Source organism: Budorcas taxicolor, chromosome 10 (genome assembly GCF_023091745.1).
Source record: "Budorcas taxicolor isolate Tak-1 chromosome 10, Takin1.1, whole genome shotgun sequence".
Lineage (NCBI taxonomy): Eukaryota > Metazoa > Chordata > Mammalia > Artiodactyla > Bovidae > Budorcas > Budorcas taxicolor.
The window spans coordinates 36,555,699-36,580,352 of NC_068919.1; the positions used below are offsets into that span (position 1 = coordinate 36,555,699).

General features: G+C 40.0%; 1 protein-coding gene across 1 annotated transcript in view; it reads right to left on the reverse strand.

Moving 5' to 3' along the window:
* The window catches only part of TTBK2 (tau tubulin kinase 2), a 127,957-nt gene that overhangs the window by 18,797 nt on the left and 84,506 nt on the right, over window positions 1-24,654 (reverse strand). The window contains exons 10-13 of the mRNA XM_052646402.1: window positions 11,746-11,903; window positions 7,001-7,217; window positions 4,334-4,545; window positions 1,981-2,569 (exon numbers count right to left, since the gene is read on the reverse strand). Coding sequence (XP_052502362.1) covers window positions 1,981-2,569; window positions 4,334-4,545; window positions 7,001-7,217; window positions 11,746-11,903 — 1,176 coding nt within the window. The remainder of the gene's footprint in view (window positions 1-1,980; window positions 2,570-4,333; window positions 4,546-7,000; window positions 7,218-11,745; window positions 11,904-24,654) is intronic.

Here is a 24,654-nt window from a genome sequence, read left to right on the forward strand (position 1 = left end):
CAGTTAAGAAAAAGATTTTTATTTAAAGGTATCTGTAAATGAGATCAAATGCATACTATCAAATATAATATACAAGTCTTTCAAAAGCTTGATAGAGAAAACATTGCAGATAGTGTTAAGAGAATCATGAGAACAATTTTAATGGACAGAACAGGATTGATGGGAGAGAGTAAAAAACACCAGGTGGAAGGGCACCGAGGCAAGCCTGTATGAAGGGAAGCGCAGCAGAATGCTGTCGGAAAAACACTTGACCAAGTGAGTATATAGCTAAAAGGGTCAAAGAAAAGAAGACACTGAACCTGACAAGGTGGAAAGAGGGAATGAATGGAAAGAGGCAGCAGGGAGGGCTGTGGAAAAAGAAATTCAGAGAAGAGAGTATCCACCTCTAGCCAACAGGTACCTTTGTACAATTGGAAAAGGATGCCCCTCAAAGAGGAAACAGCCCTAAACAAAGATGCACAGTTCAGCCTGAAAAGTTTGGGCCAGATTTCAGCCCAACCTGTTCCCTTGGCTAGGCCATTTTATGCAGTTAATGACTTGTAAAGAAGGAAAGACTGACTAACTCTGATGAAGAAAGAGACACGCATTTATTTCTCTATTTTGAAGCGCAGGTAAATTCCTACAGAGCTGTACACAAAATCAAATTTTGTTGCCTTTTCTTAGTATCTTACACCTGCATGTGTAGTTCTGTTCTAACCAAAAACATTTCAGCTTGGGGAACAATGCTGTTACAGGTGAGCTAGAAGAGATGGTTGCTAGATGATTGTGGCATTTAAGGAAACCTGGTACTCCACCCATCTAAGCAGATACACCTGCTCTGGCCTGAGATTTGCATACAGTTCCTTACTGCCTCTGGATCTAGCTTTTGTGGGTCTCACGTAGTCAGAGGGCACCAATGCTTACTGATAAGAACAGGGTAACACGTATCCCCGTCTAAATGCCCAGACTTAGTGCAGAGAGTCGAGTTTCCTCAAAATGTTCCTTTGAAGGCCTGTATCAGAATTATCTTCAACTGCTTGTTAAAATGCAGATTCCTGGGTTCTCACTCTCCCAGACCTCCTGAAGCAGAAGCTATGGAAGTGAGGCTGGGACTCTATTTTGTGAACAATGGACATTAAAGGTGGAGAACTACTATCAAAATAAAAATTAAATGTTGGAAAACGACTGTTTAAAAGGAGTGTAAAATACGAAGAATTTCTGGGTGAATGTTATGTAGAAGAAACAAAAGATGATACCTAGTAACAGTGTACGGTATAAAGTATAAACCAGGAATGGTTAAACATATGCCACCTTCATATAAAATATAAAAATTTATAGAATTACAAATTTTAAAAAATCATTATTATATATACACACATAGACACTTCTAGGGGTCTAATTTTGTTATTCTGAAATTAGGTTATAATGACATTTCACATATTAGGTTGCTTATCCTGTCAGAAAACACTTGAGAAATTTCACATTGAGAGATTAACTACACAACTTAGCCCAGACATCATTCCCTTACAGTGAAAGTGAAAGCTGCTCAGTTGTGTCCCACACTTTGAGACCCCATGGACTATACAGTTCATGGAATTCTCTAGGCCAGAATACTAGCGTGGTTAGCCTTTCCCTTCTCCGGGCGGGGGGGGGGCGGGTGGCGGTCTTCCCAACCCAGGGATCGAACCCAGGTCTCCCGCATTGCAGGCAGATTCTTTACCAGCTGAGCCACAAATATGGAAGCCACAAGTTGGAAGCCCAATAATACTGGAGTGGGTAGCCTATCCCTTCTCCAGCGGATCTTCCTGACTCAGGAATTGAACTGGGGTCTCCTGCATTGCAGGCAGATTCTTTACCAACTGAGCTAGCTATCATGGAAGCCCCATTCCCTTACACCCATGTGCCAAACTTAGGCCTCCACTGAGAAATCTTAGTTGATAAATCCTTTATTAATAGCACCTTGAGTGGATGACAGAGAAATGACAGGAGCAAACAACTTACCGCTGTAAGGGGTCCTTCTGCTTGCGCCTCCATTGGACTTGTGGGTGTCACTGTAATAAACTGACTAGCAGCTCCAGCCTGGAGTTCTAGCCTGTCTATATATTGCTCTGAAGCAGCAGTGGCAGGGCACTCCCCAGAAAGCACAAACACCACACCTGAGGTTTCCTTCTTTAAACGATCATTTTCTGCCCAAGGACCCAACTGGAACTTGTCATCTTGAGGTGACTCCTCTAAGACTTGGAGGACTTCGGGCTCCTCATCAGAAGGGCTTCCAGTTGTTTTAGGGCCTAAAGCCTCGTTTGTCCTAAAGTCTTGAAGGTCCTGTTCCTTGTCCACAATCACCCATTCTTTGGAATCAACCTCCTGCTTGCAGGAGCTCAGGTTAACGGCTACAAATCCATTGCTGCCACCACCGTCTGCCTGCTCAGGAGTGTTGGCAGAGGCAGGCTTGGAAGCATCCGGAAGATATTCTTCATCATAGTGCCAGATGTGGTCTGCACGGGACACAGCTGGAACACAAGGCTTATGAAGCAGAGCAGGGAGAGTCGATTCTTTTGCTGCACTGGGATCTTTCTGCATTTTCTCCAAGCTTAAGAAAATGAGTACAAGTTACTTACTTGTCCTAGAGAAAATATTTACTATATAACCTATATGCTCTATACAGAACTAATATTTACCAAGAGATGAGAGAAAACAATATGGATAAAGCATTAGGAACATTTCACAAGTTAATATTGCTCTTCCCCACCTGTCATAATCCTGTTTTGAAAGACAGAGCCCATGGGAGGAAGATGACTCTCCTGTTGCCAGGCAGGAGAAAATCTTAACCAGGTTAACTAGGGTGACTCGTGTGATCCATGTCATCTTTGCTTTGCCAAGGCAATCACACTGCCCTCTTCTCTCTGCTCTGAGAGACTGAGCGAAAACTTAGCAGGGGCTTTTGCCTCAGCAGAGGCCCTACAAAAAGGAAATGAGGACGCCAATATACATCAGGCAAATATTTTCTGAACTTGTTTTGTCTTCAGAGAGGTATATAAATGTACATTAGTTCAAATAAACTCCTCCAAAGACAGGGCTAGGCAATAATGAGACGGGTGGTATTTGGTTGCACTGGCTTCTGAGAACCACTCTCACCTGCAGGGAAGCAGTTGAAGCAACACCCTGTTCCTCTCCTTTGTAATCAGGTGCTTCACTTCCTTCCACTGTTCCCAACTCATTCCAGGTTTTGCCCTGAGTTCATTTTCTCAGAGTACTTCTGTTCTCAACTCTGTCTTGTCTCTCAGCTCTTCCCTCAGCATGGACCCTCTTTTAGTTCCATTCTTTTGTCAGACTAATTCTTTCCCAAACTAAGCTTTTATCCCTATCACACTTTTATTTTTTATTCTCAATCTCATGCACAACTGAAAATGTTTAAACACTGCCTCAGCACATCCTTTTGATCGCATCACTGTACACACACTTACATCACATAGCTGTGAGAATGAATGAGTACCATGTGCAGAATACACAGCTATGAAGTAGCGCTTAAATGGAAGCTAGACTGGACTAGTCCAGGAGTGGTTGAACTGTCTTCAGACACCATAACTACTTAGTCAGTCAAATACATGGCACTTCTAACCTCATATTTCATTACTGATAGTAGTCACCAGTGATATATATTGAAGGATGTTAGTATTACTAAAGCCACTGAAGTCTTAATATTGCTAAAGCCTTCTATAATTCAAAAATATATCTGAAGTTCTTTTCAAAGTTTTGTTTCAGTTTTTTTTTTAATCACAAAGGGAGATAATGGGCCTTATAACCATGAACTACAAACAGTGGTTACCTATGTACATACCTCTCTGAAGTTCCATCTTTCCTTTTGTCTAGGTAGAACGATAAACAATCACATCTCTTTTTCCTATAGCATTTATTCATAGAAGGCTTTCATTGACTTGAACTGCCTATCACTTGTATATATATTACTTTTTCCCTTGTTTCATGTACTCTTCCACCTTCTTGCCTATTGCCATCTTTCCTAGGCCCTCTCTAACTTATACTCCTCCATTCCAATAAGAGAGATCACCTTCCAAACAAAGCCACTTCAAAATGTTCATTTAATTCCTACCTAGTCTTAGGAAGTTACCAGCTCCCATGGCCAAAGGCTCTACGTTACAGGACTGGGAACAATATTAGAAAGAAAGTCACATTAAGAATGAGAATGTTAACTAAAAAACATGGATGACGATGGCACCTTTACAAAATCAGCATTACAAAAATGCAAGAACTCCTTATTTGAAAAATTTTACATAATAGAAATTAATAATAACAATAGTATTTTAGCTGCTTTGAAAAAAGAAAAACTATTTTATACCAGGTCTCAAGAAACTTGTCAGTATCTGGCTTTGGTTCCAATGCCAGGCGTTTCTCCAGCTCAAAGCTGTGGATAGAACGTAACTTTCGCACCAATGGAACATCTCTGTCTGGCTGAGTAATCTCTGAGCGGACACGAATTGGGGAACCAAGGCTTGGAGCATTCAGAATACCATTTGCTTGACCATGGCTGTTTTCCTCTTCAGTAGCAGCCTAGGCAAAACATTAAGGAAAACCATGAAAAACACGCTAGTCACTATACATGGTAGGAATCATTGAAGTCTTTCAATAGAATCAATAGAAGCAAGTGTTTGAGATGTATTTTTCAGAAGATTAGGGTAGTTTAGAAGATTTGGCTAGTTTAATTCATTATTATTAGACTATTAACCCTTTATTAAATAAGTTTTCTAAACTTATTCTCAGATTCAGTACTTTAGTGTTTTATATTTTGGTGAAATAATGTCATTTGTAGCAACGTGGATGGACCTAAAGATTATTATACTAAGTGAAGCAAGTTAGATAGAGAAGACAGATGCTGTATGATAACACTTTTATGTGAAATCTAAAATATGATGCACATAAACTTATCTATGAAACAGAAAGACTCACATGGAAAACAGACTCATGGTTGCCAGGGGGAAGGGGTGGGGGAACGGGTGGAGTGGTAAGCTGAGGTTAGTGGATGCAAACTATTGTGTATGGAATGGATAAACAACAAGGCCCTACCGCATGGCACAGAGAACTATATTCAGTATCCTATGATAAACCACAATGGCAAGGGATGTTTTAAAAATAATACATATATATATATATATGCATTCATAACTGAATCACTTTGCTGTAGAGCAGAAATTAACACAACAGTATAAATCAATTACACTTCAATTTTTAAAAAGTTAAAAAAAAAACCATGAGTTAAAAAAAGAAAAAAAAAAGAACAGTTTGTTCCCAGGAATTTCCTGGTGGTCCTATGGCTAGGACTCAGAGCTTTCACTGCCTTGGGTCAAGGTTCAATCCAAGATTGGGCAACTAAAATTTCCGCAAGCCACACAGACAAAAAGAAAAAGAGCAGTTTGCTTCTGGTACTATAAAGACAGACAGAGGTGACACTACAAAAATCTGACACCAACTTCCTGACTACTTTTCACTACTTATTCCTGATTACTACTAGTCCAGAATGGAGAAGGAAATGGCAACCCACTGCAGTATTCTTGCCTGGAAAATCCCATGGATGGAGGAGCCTGATGGGCTACAGTCCACAGGGTCGCAAAGAGTCGGACACGACTGAGCGACTTAACTTTCACTTTCACTAGTCCAGAAAGTTCTTACCAACAGCCAGACACACAGGGAGCACATCACATCAACGCAGAGAACATTTCTGCAAATAACTCTCATATTCTGTTAATTTTAAAAAATTATATAGTTTTAAAAATACCAGAGAAGGCAATGGCACCCCACTCCAGTACTCTTGCCTGGAAAACCCCATGGACGGACGAGCCTGGTAGGCTGCAGTCCATAGGGTCGCAAAGAGTCAGACACAACTGAAACGACCTAGCAGCAGCAGTTTGAAAATATAGTATGTATTGTCCAAAGATAGGCCAAGCTCCTTAGCAGTGATCACTAAGATTCTTTTTAGGATATATTTCCCATTCACAAAGAATAACTAGCCAACTTTCTATCAATCTTGTTAACAGATATCAGCCAGGAGTCTTATTTTACACCTGTAAATGTTAACCTCCTTTCCAACTAAATCATAAAAAGAGGACGTACCAAAAACTTACTTATTTGTAATTCACTGTCCCTCCATCCCATTAATCTTCATTTTACTGTCCATGAAAATAGAAATGACCGGAAACAGTAAAATTGAAGAGAAATTTAAAGACAATCTACCCCAAGATAGTATACTAAAAATCATTTAATGCAGATATCTGTATCTCTCCCCATACTTACAAGTGGAAAGTGAAAAAGTGAAAGTGAAGTAGCTCCGTCGTGTCTGACTCTTTGCAACCCCATGGACTGTAGCCTACCAGGCTCCTCAGTTCAGAGGGTTTTCCAGGCATGAATACTGGAGTGGGTTGCCATTTCCTTCTCCAGTGGATCTTCCTGACCCAGGGATCGAACCCGGGTCTCCCACATTGTAGGCAGATGCTTTACTGTCTGAGCTACCAGGGAAGTTCACCTGCTTCCAGCTCTAATGAAGAAAAAATCATGTTACTTATTCAAAATGCACTTTGTCAGTTCATTACCAACTTGATGCTCTCCACTTCTAATCCTCATTTCCTCTCCTCCATTTGAGACAGTTTTCAGAATGAACACTTAGACATCCATTGGTCTCCACTATGGAAGAGGGCCAGAGTCTTGCCGTTTTATTTGGAAAGACCATTAAATTCTGTTCTACAGATGTATCTTCTTTTAGACTCTGCCTCTGGTAATTTTTTTAAAACTACCTTCATCTTCCACAAAATATAAGATGAAGATTTTTTAATGTCAACACCTGAATGCTATATAGGGCAAAACTAACAAAAAAAATACTGTAATCATTAATATATAAATAATTAGCAACAGAGTGTTCTACTTATTCAAAATTGAGAATCATGATATTCTGCTAAACCAATAGGAGAAAAATAAGACAGAGATAGATATCATTTCCTATGCAAGAAATACACACCTTACAAATCCCAAGCTTTATCTTATTCCTGTTGGTATCCATCTCTTCCCAGACATCCTTCTCCTGGGGACGAGGGTGTCCCAGAGACCCAGGCAATTTATCTGGTGACACACCAACAGGGATGCCATTTTCTCCATCACTAAGCTGTTCATCTGGAAACACTTCATCTGTATTTTCTCGAAGCATGTCTCCTGGGATGGGAGTGGCGTTGGCAATTCTGAAAGTGATAAATGAAAAAAAGAAAGAAAAAATGGCAGAAGGTTAAAAACACCAGAATCAAAAATTACTATGGGACTATCCTACATTTTGTTTCTAGATTTAAATGATGAAGTCTATACATAATAAAGAAAGTAGAACAAAACAAAAACCTCAGAAACTTAGGGCATGCCAATTCTATAAAATAAACGGCATTTTGATCAACGGAACTTTCAAGCTGATTTAAAAACACAAATTTTTACACAATAACTCTCTAAGTTAGCAATCACTTTAAAAGCATTTACTTTCTATTGACTCTGTGAATTTTAATATATTCTATTCTTAACCTATTTTTCTTAGAGAATAACAAAAACTATAAACAGAAAAATATTATGTTATGAATCTTGCCTTCAAGGGGAAACAAGAAATTTTCTAACTATACAGTTCATATGGCTCTGTATAAACTGGCCAGGAACAAAATAGAAAAAATTAACTGGCGTTTGTCCAGATGTTCTTTCAAAGTAATTTCATGTCCTATTTACATAATTGGTCATCACTCCCCAAGACTTCTGGCCCATGAAGGGCTTTTCTAGTTCTGTTATAACTCACTAAGTGATCAGGCCCCTGCTGGGTCTCCTGTTCTATAACTAGTATGTTCTACTTTATAGACTATAGTTTTCTTTTTTTTTTTTAATATTGCTGACTGAACATAACATTTAGCACAGAGCAAAACCTTTTCTTAGAGGGATGTGCAATGTCTAAAAGTAGAAAAAAAATGCCTTCAGCAGATTATACTGACACACACAATTATTATGAGTGGGAAAATAGATATCTTCTCAGTGAACCACTCTAAAGGCCCAGGTGTTATAAATATGTCATGCTGTGAGAATAAGAAAGATACATGTGACAGGAGCACATGGCCTGTGTTTGCAGGCAAGGTATAAATTATAGAAGCAGATTAGGGGTAAACATTAAGAAGATATTTGGAAGAACTGGATAGATGTCAAGACAAGTAATGAGACTGAACATCCTTTTCATGCCCTTTCCCATAATATAAGGTAGGAGTCAGCAAATTAGGGCCTATGAGCCAAATCTGTTCATCTGTTTGTGTAATACTATGTGTGGCACACAGGCCTGCTCATTTGTTTACATACTGGCTATACTACTTTAGCACTACAGAGGCAGTGGTGGTGGTGGCAGACAGCAGAGCCCACAGATATTCATCTGGCCCTTAGTTAACAGGTAAGGCTTGATGACTCCTGATCTAAAGCATCCTCTTAGCTTCCCTGGTGGCTCAGACGGTAAAGCGTCTGTCTACAATGCGGGAGACCCAGGTTCGATCCCTGGGTCCGGAAGATCTCCTGGAGAAGGAAATGGCAATCCACTCCAGTACTATTGCCTGGAAAATCCCATGGACAGAGGAGCCTGGTAGGCTACAGCCCATGGGGCCGCAAAGAGTCGGACACGACTGAGCAACTTCACTTCACTTCACTTCACTTCTACCTTCTACACTTTCTCCCTCTACGAACAGCTAAGAGTTGTGGGACATAAATTACCGTTTTTCCTCTTTAACAATGATTCTCTAGGGTTTTTCAGGTATTCGACCATATCATTTGCAAAGAGAGAAAACTCAGAGGTGAGTGAACTTTTTTTCAAAGAGCCAGATAGTAAACAGTAGGCGTACGGGTCTAATACTTTGCAGGCAAGATGGATACTAAAATGAGTAGACAATGAAAAGTAAGTATATTCAAATAGCCTCAAAGTATCCTGAGTAGTAAAACACAAAGGGAAAAACAGCGACTTTATGGTAAAAAAACTTAACACCACCTTAACCAGATTACCAACATTAATATTATCAGTAATAAGACATCTTGACATTACATACCTCCTTATTCAATGCTATCAAGTTTCCCCTTATCTTGGCTTTAAGTGTATCCCACAGATTCTGATACATACTGTTTTAGTTATCAATATTTTTCCTATAATTTCAGTTTCCATTTCCCCTTTTACCCTAGAGTAGTTTGCTAGAAGGTTTTTACGTTTCCAGGTAGAAGGGCCTTTGACACTATTTTGTTAGTAAATAATATTTGTTTCTGTTACAGTGTGATCAGATAAGGTAACACTTCTACTTTGTGGAACTACCTCTGTTTGGTGACCTGATAACTGATCAATTTTTATGAATATACCAGGGGCACCTGAGTGGATGGCACTATCTCTATTATCAGGGTGTAGGAGTTGAAAAATATGCCTAAAGTCTACCTGTGTTGTTGTCTTCTAGTTCTTATTCTTCATTCAGCTGAATTCAACCTTGAACTCAATTGTGAACACAGACTGAACTGTATTACAATCTCCAGTTACTAATGTGTTTCTTTGTATCTTTGAAAATCTATTTGTGGCTTTCGAAAGATTACTGCTATGATTCTGGCGACTAAATATTAATAAATACTATGTCCCATTTGTGACTTGTGACACTTAGCCTTAAAAGTACCCCTCCATCTCTGTAACTTTTAATGTTTTGTGTGGTTTTTTACTTGAATGCTGCATTGTTTGATATCAGGATTGCTATTTTCTATTTCCATTTTCCTGATTTATTTTTGTCTATCCCTTTCTGGTCAAGGCTAGGTTTTTCCTGTGGTCATGTATGGATGTGACAGTTGGACTGTGAAGAAGGCTGAGCGCCGAAGAATTGATGCGTTTGAACTGTGGTGTTGGAGAAGACTCTTGACAGTCCCTTGGACTGTAAGGAGATCCAACCAGTCCATTCTCAAGGAGATCAACCCTGGGGTTTCTTTGGAAGGAATGATGCTAAAGCTGAAACTGCAGTACTTTGGCCACCTCATGCGAAGAGTTGACTCATTGGAAACGACTCTGATACTGGGAGGGATTGGGGGCAGGAGAAGAAGGGGACGACCGAGGATGAGATGGCTGGATGGCATCACAGACTCGATGGACGTGAGACTGAGTGAACTCCAGCAGATGGTGATGGACAGGGAGGCCTGGAGTGCTGCGATTCATGGGGTCGCAAAGAGTCGACACGACTGAACGACTGAACTGAACTGAACTGATCCCTTTCTGAAACGTGTTTTTCTTAGTGTATCTCTTGTATATAGCAATGTAAACGGAACTAAAAATCTTTTTCTTTTAATAGATGTGCCCATGCATATTTATCTAGATGACTGCTAAGTTTGGTTTTAATCCTGTTATAGTATTTTATAATTATGTGTATTTTGCTATATTCTCTATAAGATAGGCACTCTTTGTACTTTAAAACTTTAAAAAATATATATTTTAGAAGGTTTACGTTTTTGTTTTAATGGTCACCTTTGGACATTTACCTTTTAAATGCTCTTAGTCCCATTTTCTTGTTTAATCTTTTGCTATTTTGTTTCTTACTTGTAAAGTAAAGTGGCTGCAACAGAGTGATGGATTCCAAAACCAGATAAGCATGAGAAACATCTGATGTGTATGAACTGTTCCACACGCCTAGACATTCTGATTTAGTTGGTCTACTCTGAGTCCTACAAATACGTATTTTAAACAAACATCTACAGTGGTTCTATTGTAGCTAGTCAGGGTCTCACATTTAAGAACTCTTAGACTAACTATCTGGGCTTCCCTGGTGGCTCAGACGGTAAAGAATTTGCCTGCAATGTAGGAGACTGGGTTCAATTCCTGGGTCAGGAAGATCCCCTGGAGGAGGGCATGGCAACCCACTCTAGTATTCTTGCCTGGAGAATTTCCATGAACAGAAGAGCCTGGCAGCTACAGTACAAGGGGTCACAAAGAGTTGGACACAATTGAGCAACTAACACACAGACTAATAAGGGATATCATCTTGAGTTCTATGGGTCCATGTAAGCTTTTCTGAGTCAATAAGCTCTAGTATCTCATCTCAATATAAAAGGAAAGCAATGGATTAGTGATAGAGAATCCCAATTAGGTCACTGTATGGTTTTTCCCTATTTGCTTTTTCTTTTAAATCAGTTTAAAGCAATTAGAGAACAGGTTTTAAAAAAAAAGGGGAGATCAGAAAAAGAGACAACTTCCCCCAAATAAAAAATAACAAAAGCAATTATATGAATGCATATGTAGAGAAAAAGACATTAAATAACAAAAAAAATACTAACCTCTTTCTAATACACTCTGAAAATTAATCACTTTCATAAGAGGAATAGCTACATGTTTTGTTCCCACTAAACTTAAGCAGAAGATAGTTAGAAATAATTGTGGCTGTTGTTTCCAAGATCTCATATATTCTTTAGTAGTAAATGCAACAAATGCCCCTTTGCATTTTGAAGAAAAGCTTCTGTACATTAACAAGCAACACAAGCTCTAAGCTGCCATTTCACGGTATAACCTCTAAGTACTTTCTAAGAAAAGTAAATGTGAACAAAGTCATGTATAAGAGCAATGTTAATTCCAGGAAACCCAAAGGCATCCCTATATCTTCCCATTTGGTTATCTGAGGCAACCTGGATGAAATAAAAGACATTTCTGCTAACAGAATGCATCTAGGAAAGACACTGCTGAACCACCTGTTTGGGACATACCCAATTGCCGCAGGGGTCAACCGGGTGTGCAGCTGAGGAGTCGCGGAAGTAGTGGTTGTGGTGAGGGAGCCATCAGTTCCAGTCTTCTCCCAGTCAAAAGGGTCACTTTCAATTACTCCAAAGGCCTTGATGCTGTTGTCAAACACGGATGTAAGAAGCTAAATCACAAAAGGAAAAAACTGGAGTAAGCCAACAGTAAACACAGTCACTTTATTCTATAAGAGAAAGTACCCCAGACTCTTAAATTAGTTTGGTAGTATCACTTTTTTAAAAAGCCTGATGATACAAATAGGGGAATTTGAATAAGGACTACATAAGGATGATGATGTTCAATTAGCATTGATTTTTCTCAGTTGAGATACTGATTTTTAGTTATGAAGGATAATGTATTTTATGTAGGAAGATAAACAATGAAGCATCATACTACTTTGTGATGATTTGGCAAAGGGAAATATGTATTATATGCGTATGTGTGCATTCAGTTTCAATCATCTAAGTGATCAATTTTTTTGGGGGGGAGAACATTTTTATATGCTTCAACTTAAGTGACCAAGGTTAACAGTTGGTATATCTAGGTTAAGAGGTATATAAAACTTCACTGTGCTTTCTTAGAATGTTTTTGCTGGTTTGAAAAATTCTTAAACTATGTGTATGTGCACACAAACTATCAAAAAGAAAATCTGCTATTACTTTATATTGTACATTCTTTTACTTTTTGTCTTTAAATTCCAAAGGTCTGGTGTAATATTGAGAAAAATTTCATAAAGATCTGCCTTTACTGTTTGACAGTATGCAACACTTTCAATTTTATAGTTAAAACTGGATTAAGCTCTCATCATTTCTCTTACTGTTAGTATCCTACCGTCATAGATTCACCTTGCACATTGCCTGCCCCAGACCTGAAATCAGTACTTCTTCACTGGGGGATTTTTACAAAGGTCTGTTTCAGGCTTCAAAAATATTGCTCTGACTAAGAAGTGGAGAACAGATGCCATAAATAAGGAAGGGGATGAGGGTGCCAGGATCAGATGACCAGTTAGGAGGCTACTGTCAACTGAACCTGAGTGGGAACAGTGGAGGTGATAAGAAGTGGTAGGATTAGGACCTAGTCTGTAGAGCCAACAGAACTTACTGCTAGAGTAGATGAAAGCTGTGAAAGTAAAGAAAGCATAAAGAAAATTTTATATTTCTGACCTGAGCTACTGGATAAATGGTGGTACCATTTAATGAGATGGAAAGTAGTGAATCTGAGGATTGGGATGTTTAAAGTTTTATGGAGTTTAGGGAGGAATAGGGAATACAGATACAAATTTGAGAGTCATCAGTGTATTGATATTACTACTGCTGCTGCTGCTAAGTCACTTCAGTTGTGTCCAACTCTGTGCGACCCCAGAGACGGCAGCCCACCAGGCTCCCTGGTCCCTGGGATTCTCCAGGCAAGAACACTGGAGTGGGTTGCCATTTCCTTCTCCAGTGCATGAAAGTGAAAGATGAAAGTGAAGTCGCTCAGTCGTGTCCGACTCTTAGCGACCCCATGGACTGCAGCCCACCAGGCTCCTCTGTCCATAGGATTTTCCAGGCAAGAGTACTGGAGTGGGGTGCCATTGCCTTCTAGGTATTACTTAAAACCGTAGACTAGATGATACGATCTAAGTAGAGCAGGCTGCAAGGGCTAAGGCCAAGGGCATTGCAACACTTAGATGGAAAGATAAGGTGGACTCAGCAAATGAAACCAAGGAGTAGCCAGTGAGGCAAGAAATGGGTATGTGGTGCTGACCAAGTGAAGACACCACCTCAACAAGGAGACAGTCAAATGCTATCAATTATAAACTTAACAGTTATTTCTGCTTATTTAATTGATTTCACCCAGACTGTAGGCTCCAAGAGGCTGGTACATGGCTCATCTTGTTCATTGCTGTATCGAACACAATGCCTTCTATCAAAGAGTGTCATATTGTGATTTGTATGAAGTATATATCTGGTCATTTAGAAGACCAAAAATATATTTCTCATATATATTTGGTCTTTGTCCACAGTTCCTGACAAACAGCTCCCCAAACTCTTGAAATTTTTTTAGAGATAAGAGCAATGGGAGTACTTTTTGTTATAGTATTTGATCTCTGTCCTCAGTTCCTGAAATCACTTTAGAGCCATAAAGGGGAAATGGGTGTCTTCTTATTCATAGCAAGCTCCTTTCTACCACAACTGGGTTTATGTTACTAAGGTGACTTTTGGAAAGCACCAAAAGATAGAGGCTGCTCATCAGAGGAATCAACCATATGATTAAAGGGTTGGAACTTTTTGTCCCACACTTGTGTCCTCCAGGGGAAGGAAGGGCTGGAGGTTGAATAAATTACCAAGGGTCAGGGAACTCTGCTCAATAGTATATAACAATCTAACGGGAGAAATCATTTCAAAAAGAATAGACACAAGTACATGTATTACTGAATCGCTGCTGTACAACACACTGTTGATCAAACTATACTCCAAAATAAACTAAAAAGTTAAAAGACAAAAACAAAAAACTTTAAAAAATGACCAGTGGTCAATGATTTAATCAATCATACCTTTGTAATGAAGCCTCCATAAAAACCCAAAGTATGGGGTTCAGAGACCTTCTGGGTTGGTTAATATGTGGAGGTGCTGAGAGAATGGTGCCCTTAGAGAGGGCAGGAAAGCTCCACACCCTTTTCTCATACCTTGTTATATGCAGCTCTTCTATCTGGCTGCTTAAGTTATATCCTTTGTAATGAAATGGTAATCTAGTGGAAAACTGGTTTCTCACAACCTGTGAGCCACTCCAGCAAGTTAATCAAACTCAAGGAGGGAGTCATGGGACCCTCATAACTTACAGCCATTCAAGTCAGAAATACATGTGACAGCTAGGACTTGCAATTAGTCTCTGAAGTGGAGGGGAGTCTCCTGGAAACAAGTCATTAACCTGTGGAAACTGATACTCCTTTTCTCTGGGTAGATGGTGTCAGAACTGAGTTGAATTTTAGGAATTCAGCTGGTGTCAGAGAATTGCTTGGTGGTATGGAGGATAAAAACCATGTTGGAATTGTGAGTGAAGATCCCTTAAATAGTATCTAAAAACTGTTGAAGAATAAGCATTTATTTATAATAATATTTACTATAAGATTCACATGATCTTTTTGTCTAAGTCTCAAAGAAAAAAATAATAAATGCAGAAAAGAAAACTAAAAGCTAAAATGACTTGGGAAAGGCCTACTTATAAAACCTGGGAACTTTTACTTTGGCCCTGTTTTTCTTGGCATGAACTATCTGTTACAGCGCAGACTTTTCGCAAATTGTCAGAGGTAGAGGCTTCAGAAAACAAAGGATGAAAGGGAAATGGACTGAAACCCTACACATATAAGAACTGAAGAGGCAGACTTTGGACCCCTTTCCTGACTCTGGAACCTGATATTCTCATAGGTCCCATAGAGTGAGACGCTTCTTTCCTGAAAAGCGGAGTCCCTGGTCGCAGGGTCAGCATCTGCCTTTCTGCGTGAGTACTCAGCCTGCTACTGCTCAGTGTTGTGCTGGTATTGGGTGGTGACAGGGACGGCCCTAAACAGTTTTTATTGCCAGATGTCCTTTTATCATGGAATTCCTGACATTTATCATAGTATTGAATGTTTTAGAAATGTAGCATTTACACCACTGGGCCTCAAATAAGAAAGAGCTCGTTACTATGATGATGATACTGGAAACCTGCAGGAAGGATAGAACAAAGGAAACAGAAGGAGAGCTAATAAGCGCTGAAGCACTGAAGGCACCCTACTGAGAACAAATGGTCAGATGATTAGAGCTCTGCAGACACCTTAAAGAGCAAAACATTTCAAATGCAGCAGAATACTTTTCTAATTCAGGACTGTGGTTGCTCCAAATCCTAAACTTCAACAGATTGGGATGGGATAAACAGGACAGGTCAAGGACTTTTTCCAATCAGAACAGGAGCTCATTGTGCTCCTGTTTCTTTCTCCTGTTTCCTTTTTCTCAAACTGAAAAGGAAGCCAAGCAAAATCTGAAGAAACCTTCCAGATGATTCTGACACTTCCCTCTAGGAAGGCATGATCTGTATCTCTCCATTGAGAATTACTGGAATCTAGTATACATCTGACTCCTTTACTTCTTTTATTTAATAATATATTCTTAGAAAATACAAACATCTATAGAGTCCTGGTTTCTCAAATTAGGGTAATGTGTACCCTCAGGGGATGCAACCACATACCAGAGAGTTTAAAAGTCATTTGATAACTGTGGCACAGTTTCCTAGAGAATTTTACTCAGAGGTAAGACACTTAATACATTTTATAATACAATGAACACAAGGAAGTTAGAAAGCAAAATTCATAGGAATCTTTAGGATAAATCAAGAGAATGCAGAGAAGTTGTGGACTCATGGCTGACATTTTAAGACTGGTCCCAGACCTCTTGAGAACATGCTCATACTTTGCTGCAATAGGAGAAATTGGTGAAATAGTGTGAGAAACTCTAGAAGTATTAACATCATTAGGAAGGTGACTCTTCCTTGAATGGAAGTAGGGACAGGAGGGAGGTTGGGGGAAGGAGACTGGGGTGGGGGATGTGGAGAAAAGAAGAGGGAGGGCCTGAGCAAGGTCTAGACAGACAACAGTGCAGAGTTACTTTTTATGTGGTTACCGTTGTTGATTATTTGTGTCAACTGTCTATCCAGCTGCACTTACAAATAAGAGGTAGTTGTTTTTCTTAATCCTAATTCTAATGGGATATACAATAAAATGTTTTTTCTAAAGCAAATTATTCAAGACACAAAGTACATAAAAATAAAGTACTTTGGGCAATTAGATTCTGAATAATTTTGATTTTCTACTTTTCTGTAATTTCCAAACTTCTTTTATGACATGTATTGCTTTCAATAACAAGAAAAAAATTAACAGAATTGCATTATCTAAAATAAGTTAATTGTATATATAAGCAGGTGTAGTCCACAAAAATGCATGGTAAAGCTGTCACATGGAATATCCTTATTCTTCACGGTAATCAGTCATCTGACAAAGACACAGTGCCTGAGGGAAGCATTACGTCCCCTCTTCTTATCCTTAGCACAAATGCAATCAACAGCTTTATCATATTTACCTCCACATGAAACCCTAGTTTGCCCTTTCAAAGAAAATGCAGATAAAGTCCAATTATTGTAAAAACAAGAACTATTTGCAATGTGATATTGGGGACTGAGAAGTCTGATTCCTGAATTCTCAGTTAATAAATGGTAAATTAATGGACCGATAAAGCACTTAACCAGTAGAGCACAATGGCAATGCCGTCTTGGCTGTTTCAAAGATAGATTATTTACAGCAAAAGAAACTGCCTTACTTCAGTGATAAGTAGATGCAATAGAGGAAAAGAAAGGTTCTACATTTCTCTCTTTCAGGAATTTTTTAGCAGCACTGGTAGAGGGGGAAAAAAAAAACTGCAACTTTTGGAGAAAAGAACCAAAAAAAGAAGAGAGATCAAATAAAGAGAATGAGTTGAAGAAGCTGCAGAGTTTTAGGCTGTTTTCACCACTTATAAGATACTAGAACAACTCAGGAGTAACCCCTGGTTGGCTGCCCCAGGGCAGCTGAGGCAGCATGAAGCAGCCTCAGCCACTGTGCTGCCTGTTACCAAGGTCATTTTTCAGGTGCTCATCAGCCCACGAGGTAAACTGGCAATGTCTAAGCTTTAAGGTGTCTCCTAAAAAGCCCAGTGAAAAAGATAAGCAACATTTCCTTTTTGCCTTAACAGGACAAAGCAGCATAAAAGAAACAGAAGTTCTCTTATTAATATTAATAACACAGAAGTAATGCTGAGTAGAATATAAGAATGAAAAGTAAGATAATTGTAAGTAAATGCAGTGTCCCTGAGGGACATGTAAAACCTCTTCAGGTTAACATGATGCTTTACAATTCATAAAACAGTCTCACAATTATCTCATTTATATCCTAACGACACTGTGGGATAGGTATTTTCACCATTTCACAGGTGAAAAAGAAAACAGGCTTAGAAAAGCCATACAGATGGTGTGTAGCAAAGCTCCAACTGAAACAGATCTTATAAACTCAGTGTCATTTCCACCATGTAAGAGTTATAGCCGGTCAGCAGGTGTTGGGCTGTACCGTGCAAACCTGCAAACCCTGTAGCTGCCATACTTCAAGACTGAAGAAGGATCCAAGAGACAGTGACAGAGACATCACTGGTTTACTGGATAGGATATCTTACACATCCGCAGCAAAATGGTCCTGGAGCAACACTTCGCAGTGCCTGGCAGACAGCAGGCAGACCACAGCAGCAATTGTCACCCCTAGGGGATGAAGGAGGCTACCACTTGCAGGGGAAATTGACATCAGATTGGTTCAGCAGTTACCAGGGAAACCAGCAACTGGGGCAAATCCCTCAGAGCCCTCAGATTTACAACCATCACAAGGGCTGATGCTTCTCTTTCATAAACAAGGAGGCAGAATCATTCTTGGCTAAGGACTAGAACAATCACTAGCTGGGGCAGGGGGCAAGGATGTTCCTGTGAGAAGGGTATAGGTGGGAAGCAGGAACTGGTTGAACAGGGGATGTGCAGAGAGCAAGTGAAGAGCCATGTTAAGTGGTGTGACCATACAACAGGCAAGGCAAAAACAGTATAAAATTGCAATTATCCTTGAAAGCTTCTTAAGATGCCCACAAAGTACAGGACAGTAGTCGTACTCAATGCAAAATAGCTCGTTTTCCCCTCAGCATTGGGAGAGACTTCTATTTCTTCAGATGAATGTGAATGAAGCTACCTACATTTAGGGGCTATACTGTACCCCCAAACTACTATACTTTTAAACATAAGAATCACACTCAGTACAGCCTGATTGCTGTTAATGAGCTGACAGTGAAGCAAGAGCAAATTCACAAGGGCACTGCGCCCTCACCGTCACCACAGAGCATGGCTGGCTGAGCCAAAGCACAGGAGAATCACGGACACCATGAAACTGCTCCATCTCCTGAGTGCGCAGCTGAAGTTACGCGAGTCTAGTAAACATGGGTATTCTGTGACTCTACTGTACTCTATAGTTATAGCAAATACCCATTCATTGGCTCAGACAGACACTGAATGCCTGAGATGCTGGGTGCTAGGAATGCAAGAATGAACAAAGCAGTCTTGTCTCCAGAGTGTCTGCATTTAACAGAAGCAATAATCAGATTAAGCAGAGTTTGTTCAATTTGGCAAACTTTCATTAAATGACTGTCACTGTACTAATTTCTTGAGAAAACTGAGCTAAATGTGCAAGGTCCTGGCTCTAATGGAGTTTATTTAGAAAGGTGACACAACAAAGTACTGTTCTCAGAGTTTAGCGTAAGAAACCATTCCTGTCTGAAAGGAATGTCTGCTGCATCTGAGTCGGGCCTTCAACTTCATAAGACAAGCAAGCAGCATTAAAAAACACAGGCATTCCAGGCAGGACAAGCTGGAAGAAGAGCTAGGAGTCCCATCTGACTGCACTGAGGGGTCCAATACAGCTGATACACATTAAGTACAACTAAGAATGAAGGAGATAATTAGAAGAGGGAAAGCAAGAATTCATCCACTTCTCTTTATCTCCACTGCTTACACCCAGGTCAAGACCATCATGGTTCCCTTGCCTCCTGCCCAGGAAGGCGCTACCTCCCAGCCTCTCTTACAATTAGATCTGAGCCAATGTGATGTAGTTCTGGTAACAGGGTACCAGCCAAAGTGTTCACATCACTTCCAGGTCTGTTCTTAAATCCCCAAACCGTTATCTATACTTGCTCTTCCCTTTCCTGATGACTGTAAAGGCCATGGATTAAAGATAGCAGAGTTAAAATATGGGTGGAGCCTGGCTGTTCAAGGTACCACTAGAGTTGCCCAAGAGAGAGGCCCAACTAACTACACTGTTTCGTGAGCAAAGAAAAAAAAAAACCTGTGGTGTTAAAACACTGATTTTTAAAATATTTCTTTCCAAGGTACAGCTCAGTCTCTCTCGATACCTTCCTAAGTAGTCTCTAATTCTCTGCCTCATTTGAACGCACACAACTACAAAAGCAATCCTCTTCAAACACAAACTGGATCACCATGTTCCTGTTTATTAGACTTCCAGGGCTTCCTGTTGCACCAGAATAAACTGAAATGCCTAACAAGACTGGCAAGGCCCTGTATCACCTGGCTTCTGCCCTCCTTTGCAATCTCATCTCAAACTACTCTCTCCCCTCATTTACCACATTCTATATGCACATGTTCTTCTTCTTGCTTATAACCTTCTTCCTCCTGTTTTTGTTCTCCATGTGGCCATTATAGTCCCATTTTTTAGGGCTCAGCTTACGTGGGCAGCTTAAGAGAGAACGAGAGAAACCCTCCAACACCTTATTTTATGGGACGTTCCCCCTTGTTACTTTCTAGATCAGCCTCCTGTTTGCTTCAAAAGCAGCCCATCTGTACCTTCTGAAAAATTTAACTGTTGTTATGAGAGTCAGGGGAGCTTAAAACACCTCTAAGTCCCTCAAAGCAAAAGGCAAGCCTGCTAAACTTTGATGGAAGCACTGTATAAATAGCCCTGTTTCTAAACCTGGAAAGTATATTAAGATTAGGACACTTGGATAGCTTCCTCTCTCATGTCTTTTGATGTTAGCAATACTCTGGCAGTGTATGAAATGGCTCATCTACACATTTTAGTTTCAGGCTCACCAATGATGTGTATATTTATGGGTTTCATTAGTCTTCTCAATTTGCTCATTGATGTGGAGGAATTCAAGATAGATAAAACTGCCCCAGGCAACCCTCAGAAATAGCTCTCTTTCTCAAAACACTTTAAAAGGATTTATTTAAATCATAAGATGGCAACAGCAAGATTGAATATTTTTATCACTATCTACATTTCTGAAAAAGTTCACCTAGCACTTTTTAAAAAAAAACTTAAAATTTGAAATATAAATTCATAGGAAATCATAAAAACAGTACAAAGAAGTACCCTTTACCCAGTTTGCCATAATGGTAATATCTTAAATAACTGGAGTACAATGTCTAAAACAGGAGAATAACATTGTTATAATCCAGAGAGTTTATCAAATTTCACCAGTTTTAGGTGTACTTGTGTGAAGAGCTGACTCATCTGAAAAGACCCTCATGATGGGAAAGATTGAGGGCAGGAGGAGAAGGGGATGACAGAGGATGAGACGGTTAAATGGCATCACCCACTCAATGGACATGGGTTTGGGTGAACTCCGGGAGTTGGTGATAGACAGGGAGGCACGGCATGCTGTGGTTCATGGGGTCGGAGAGTTAGACACAACTGAGCGACTGAACTGAACTAAACTGTGTGATTTTACGGTTCTATACAATTTTATCAGCAGAGGAGATTCTGGGCCTAGCATTTGTCTCTTATAGTTGCTATACTTTCGAAAGCTAATAAAAACAATCCACAGGTTCTGTATCTCAGGATTTAACCAACCAAATTAAAAATATTAAAAAATCCAGAAAGTTCCCAGAAGCAAAACGTAAATTTACCAGCAACTAGTTTCAAGCATTTATATTGCACTGGAATGGGTGAATTTAACTCAGATGACCATTATATCTACTACTGTGGGCAAGAATCCCTTAGAAGAAATGGAGTAGCCATCATGGTCAACAAAAGAGTGTGAAATGGAGTACTTGGATGCAGTCTCAAAAATGACAGAATGATCTCTGTTCGTTTCCAAGGCAAACTGTTCAATATCACAGTAATCCAAGTCTATGCCCCAACCAGTAACGCTGAAGAAACTGAAGTTGAACGGTTCTATGAAGACCTACAAGACCTTTTAGAACTAACACACAAAAAAGATGTCCTTTTCATTATAGGGGACTGTAATGCAAAAGTAGGAAGTCAAGAAAACACCTGGGGCAACAGGCAAACTTGGCCTTGGAATGCGGAATGTAGCAGGGCAAGGCTAATAGAGTTTTGCCAAGAGAATGCACTGGTCATAGCCAACACCCTCTTCCAACAGCACAAGAGAAGACTCTACACATGGACATCACCAGATGGTCAACACCGAAATCAGATTGATTATATTCTTTCCAGCCAAAGATGGAGAAGCTCTATACTGTCAGCAAAAACAAGACCAGGAGCTGACTGTGGCTCAGATCATGAACTCCTTATTGCCAAATTCAGACTTAAATTGAAGAAAGTAAGGAAACCACTAGACCATTCAGGTATGACCTAAATCAAATCCCTTATGATTATACAGTAGAAGTGAGAAATAGATTTAAGGGACTAGATCTGATAGATAGAGTGCTTGATGAACTATGGATGGAGGTTCCTGACATTGCACAGGAGACAGGGATCCCCATGGAAAAGAAACACAAAAAAGCAAAATGGCTGTCTGGGGAGGCCTTATAAATAGTTGTGAAAAGAAGCGAAGCGAAAAGCAAAGGAGAAAAGGAAAGATATAAGCATCTGAATGCAGAGTTCCAAAGAATAGCAAGGAGAGATAAGAAAGCCTTCTTCAACGATCAATGCAAAGAAATAGAGGAAAACAACAGAATGGGAAAGACTAGAGATCTCTTCAAGAAAATTACAAGGGAACATTTCATGAAAAGGTGGGCTCGATAAAGGACAGAAATGGTATGGACCTAACAGAAGCAGAAGATATTAAGAAGAGGTGACAAGAATACACAGAAGAACTGTACAAAAAAGATCTTCATGACGCAGATAACCACGACAGTGTGATCACTCACCTAGAGCCAGACATCCTGGAATGGAAAGTCAAGTGGGCCTTAGAAAGCATCACTACGAACAAAGCTAGTGGAAGTGATGGAATTCCAGTTGAGCTATTTCAAATCCTGAAAGATGATGCTGTGAAAGTGCTGCACTCAATATGCCAGCAAATTTGGAAAACTCAGCAGCGGCCACGGGACTGGAAAAGGTCAGTTTTCATCCCAATCCCAAAGAAAGGCAATGCCAAAGAATGCTCAAACTACCGCACAATTGCACTCATCTCACACGCTAGTAAGGGAATGCTCAAAATTCTCCAAGCCAGGGCTCTGCAATACATGAACCGTGAACTTTCAGATGTTCAAGCTGGTTTTAGAAAAGGCAGAGGAACCAGAGATCAAATTGCCAACATCCACTGGATCATCAAAAAAGCAAGAGAGTTCCAGAAAAACATCTATTTCTGCTTTATGGACTATGCCAAAGCCTTTGACTGTGTGGATCACAATCAACTGTGGAAAATTCTGAAAGAGATGGGAATACCAGACCACCTGACCTGCCTCTTGAGAAACCTATATGCAGGTCAGGAAGCAACAGTTAGAACTGGAGATGGAAAAACAGACTGGTTCCAAATAGGAAAAGGAGTACGTCAAGGCTATATATTGTCACCTGCTTATTTAACTTATGTGCAGAGTACATCATGAGAAAAGCTGGGCTGGAAGAAGCACAAGCTGGAATCAAGATTGCTGGGAGAAATAGCAATAACCTCAGATACGCAGATGACACCACCCTTATGGCAGAAAGTGAAGAGGAACTAAAAAGCCTCTTGATGAAAGTGAAAGAGGAGAATGAAAAAGTTGGCTTAAAGCTCAACATTCAGAAAATGAAGATCATGGCATCCGGTCCCATCACTTCATGGGAAATAGATGGGGAAACAGTGGAAACAGTGGCAGACTTTATTTTTGGGGGCTCCAAAATCACTGCAGATGGTGATTGCAGTCATGAAATTAAAAGATGCTTACTGCTTGGAAGAAAAGTTATGACCAACCTAGACAGCATATTCAAAAGCAGAGACATTACTTTGCCGACTAAGGTCCGTCTAGTCAAGACTATGGTTTTTCCAGTAGTCATGTATGGATGTGAGAGTTGGACTGTGAAGAAGGCTGAGTGCCGAAGAATTGATGCTCTTGAACTGTGGTGTTGGAGAAGACTCTTGACAGTCCCTTGGACTGCAAGGAGACCCAACCAATCCATTCTGAAGGAGATCAGCCCTGGGATTTCTTTGGAAGGAATGATGCTAAAGCTGAAACTCCAGTACTTTGGCCACCTCATGCGAAGAGTTGACTCAGTGGAAAAGACTCTGATGCTGGGAGGGATTGGGGGCAGGAGGAGAAGGGGACGACCAAGGATGAGATGGCTGGATGGCATCACTGACTTGATGGATGTGAGTCTGAGTGAACCCCGGGAGTTGATGATGGACAGGGAGCCCTGGCGTGCTGCGATTCATGGGGTCACAAAGAGTCGGACACGACTGAGCGACTGAACTGAACTGAGGTTTTGCAAGCAATCTAGAGATGAGTTAAAGTATATGTCAGGATGTGCGAAAGTTATACACAAGTATTATGCTGTTTCATATGAGGGAGTTGAGGACCAGTAATCCCCAGGGGCCTGGAACCAATCCCCTGCAGATATCAAGGGTTGACCATACTCATAATAAGATACATTTGCTTTAATTTGACTACAATTTAAACATCTTCACCTTCAGTTTAACAGACAGAAAACAAGATTTATGTACTCATGAGAGCTGATTTTTCTTACATTTCTTGAGCAGGAGATTATTAGGCAAAGTACGATTCAATTTTCTTAACATTTGTTGAAAATTTAGGTGCCAGGCACAGTGTCAGGACAGTGTGGGATAATAAAAACAAAGTAAGACACGGCTGTACCTCCAGGATATAAAAGCCAGTAGGGACATACTAAATATAAATTTGGATGCAATTTCCCCAAACACCACAGTGCTTTCTAAAAGTGAACGTCAGCCTTTATTCAAACTGAGACGTGCATAAGATTCCCAGTAGACAGCATCAACTCTCTCGGTCTGCCCATGCTACAAGGGCAAGCACTAGCAGGTTACTGGTAGGGTGCTGACAATATGCAGCTTGTTAAGATAATAATGTTCTCTGGCAAGAAACTATGATTTTTT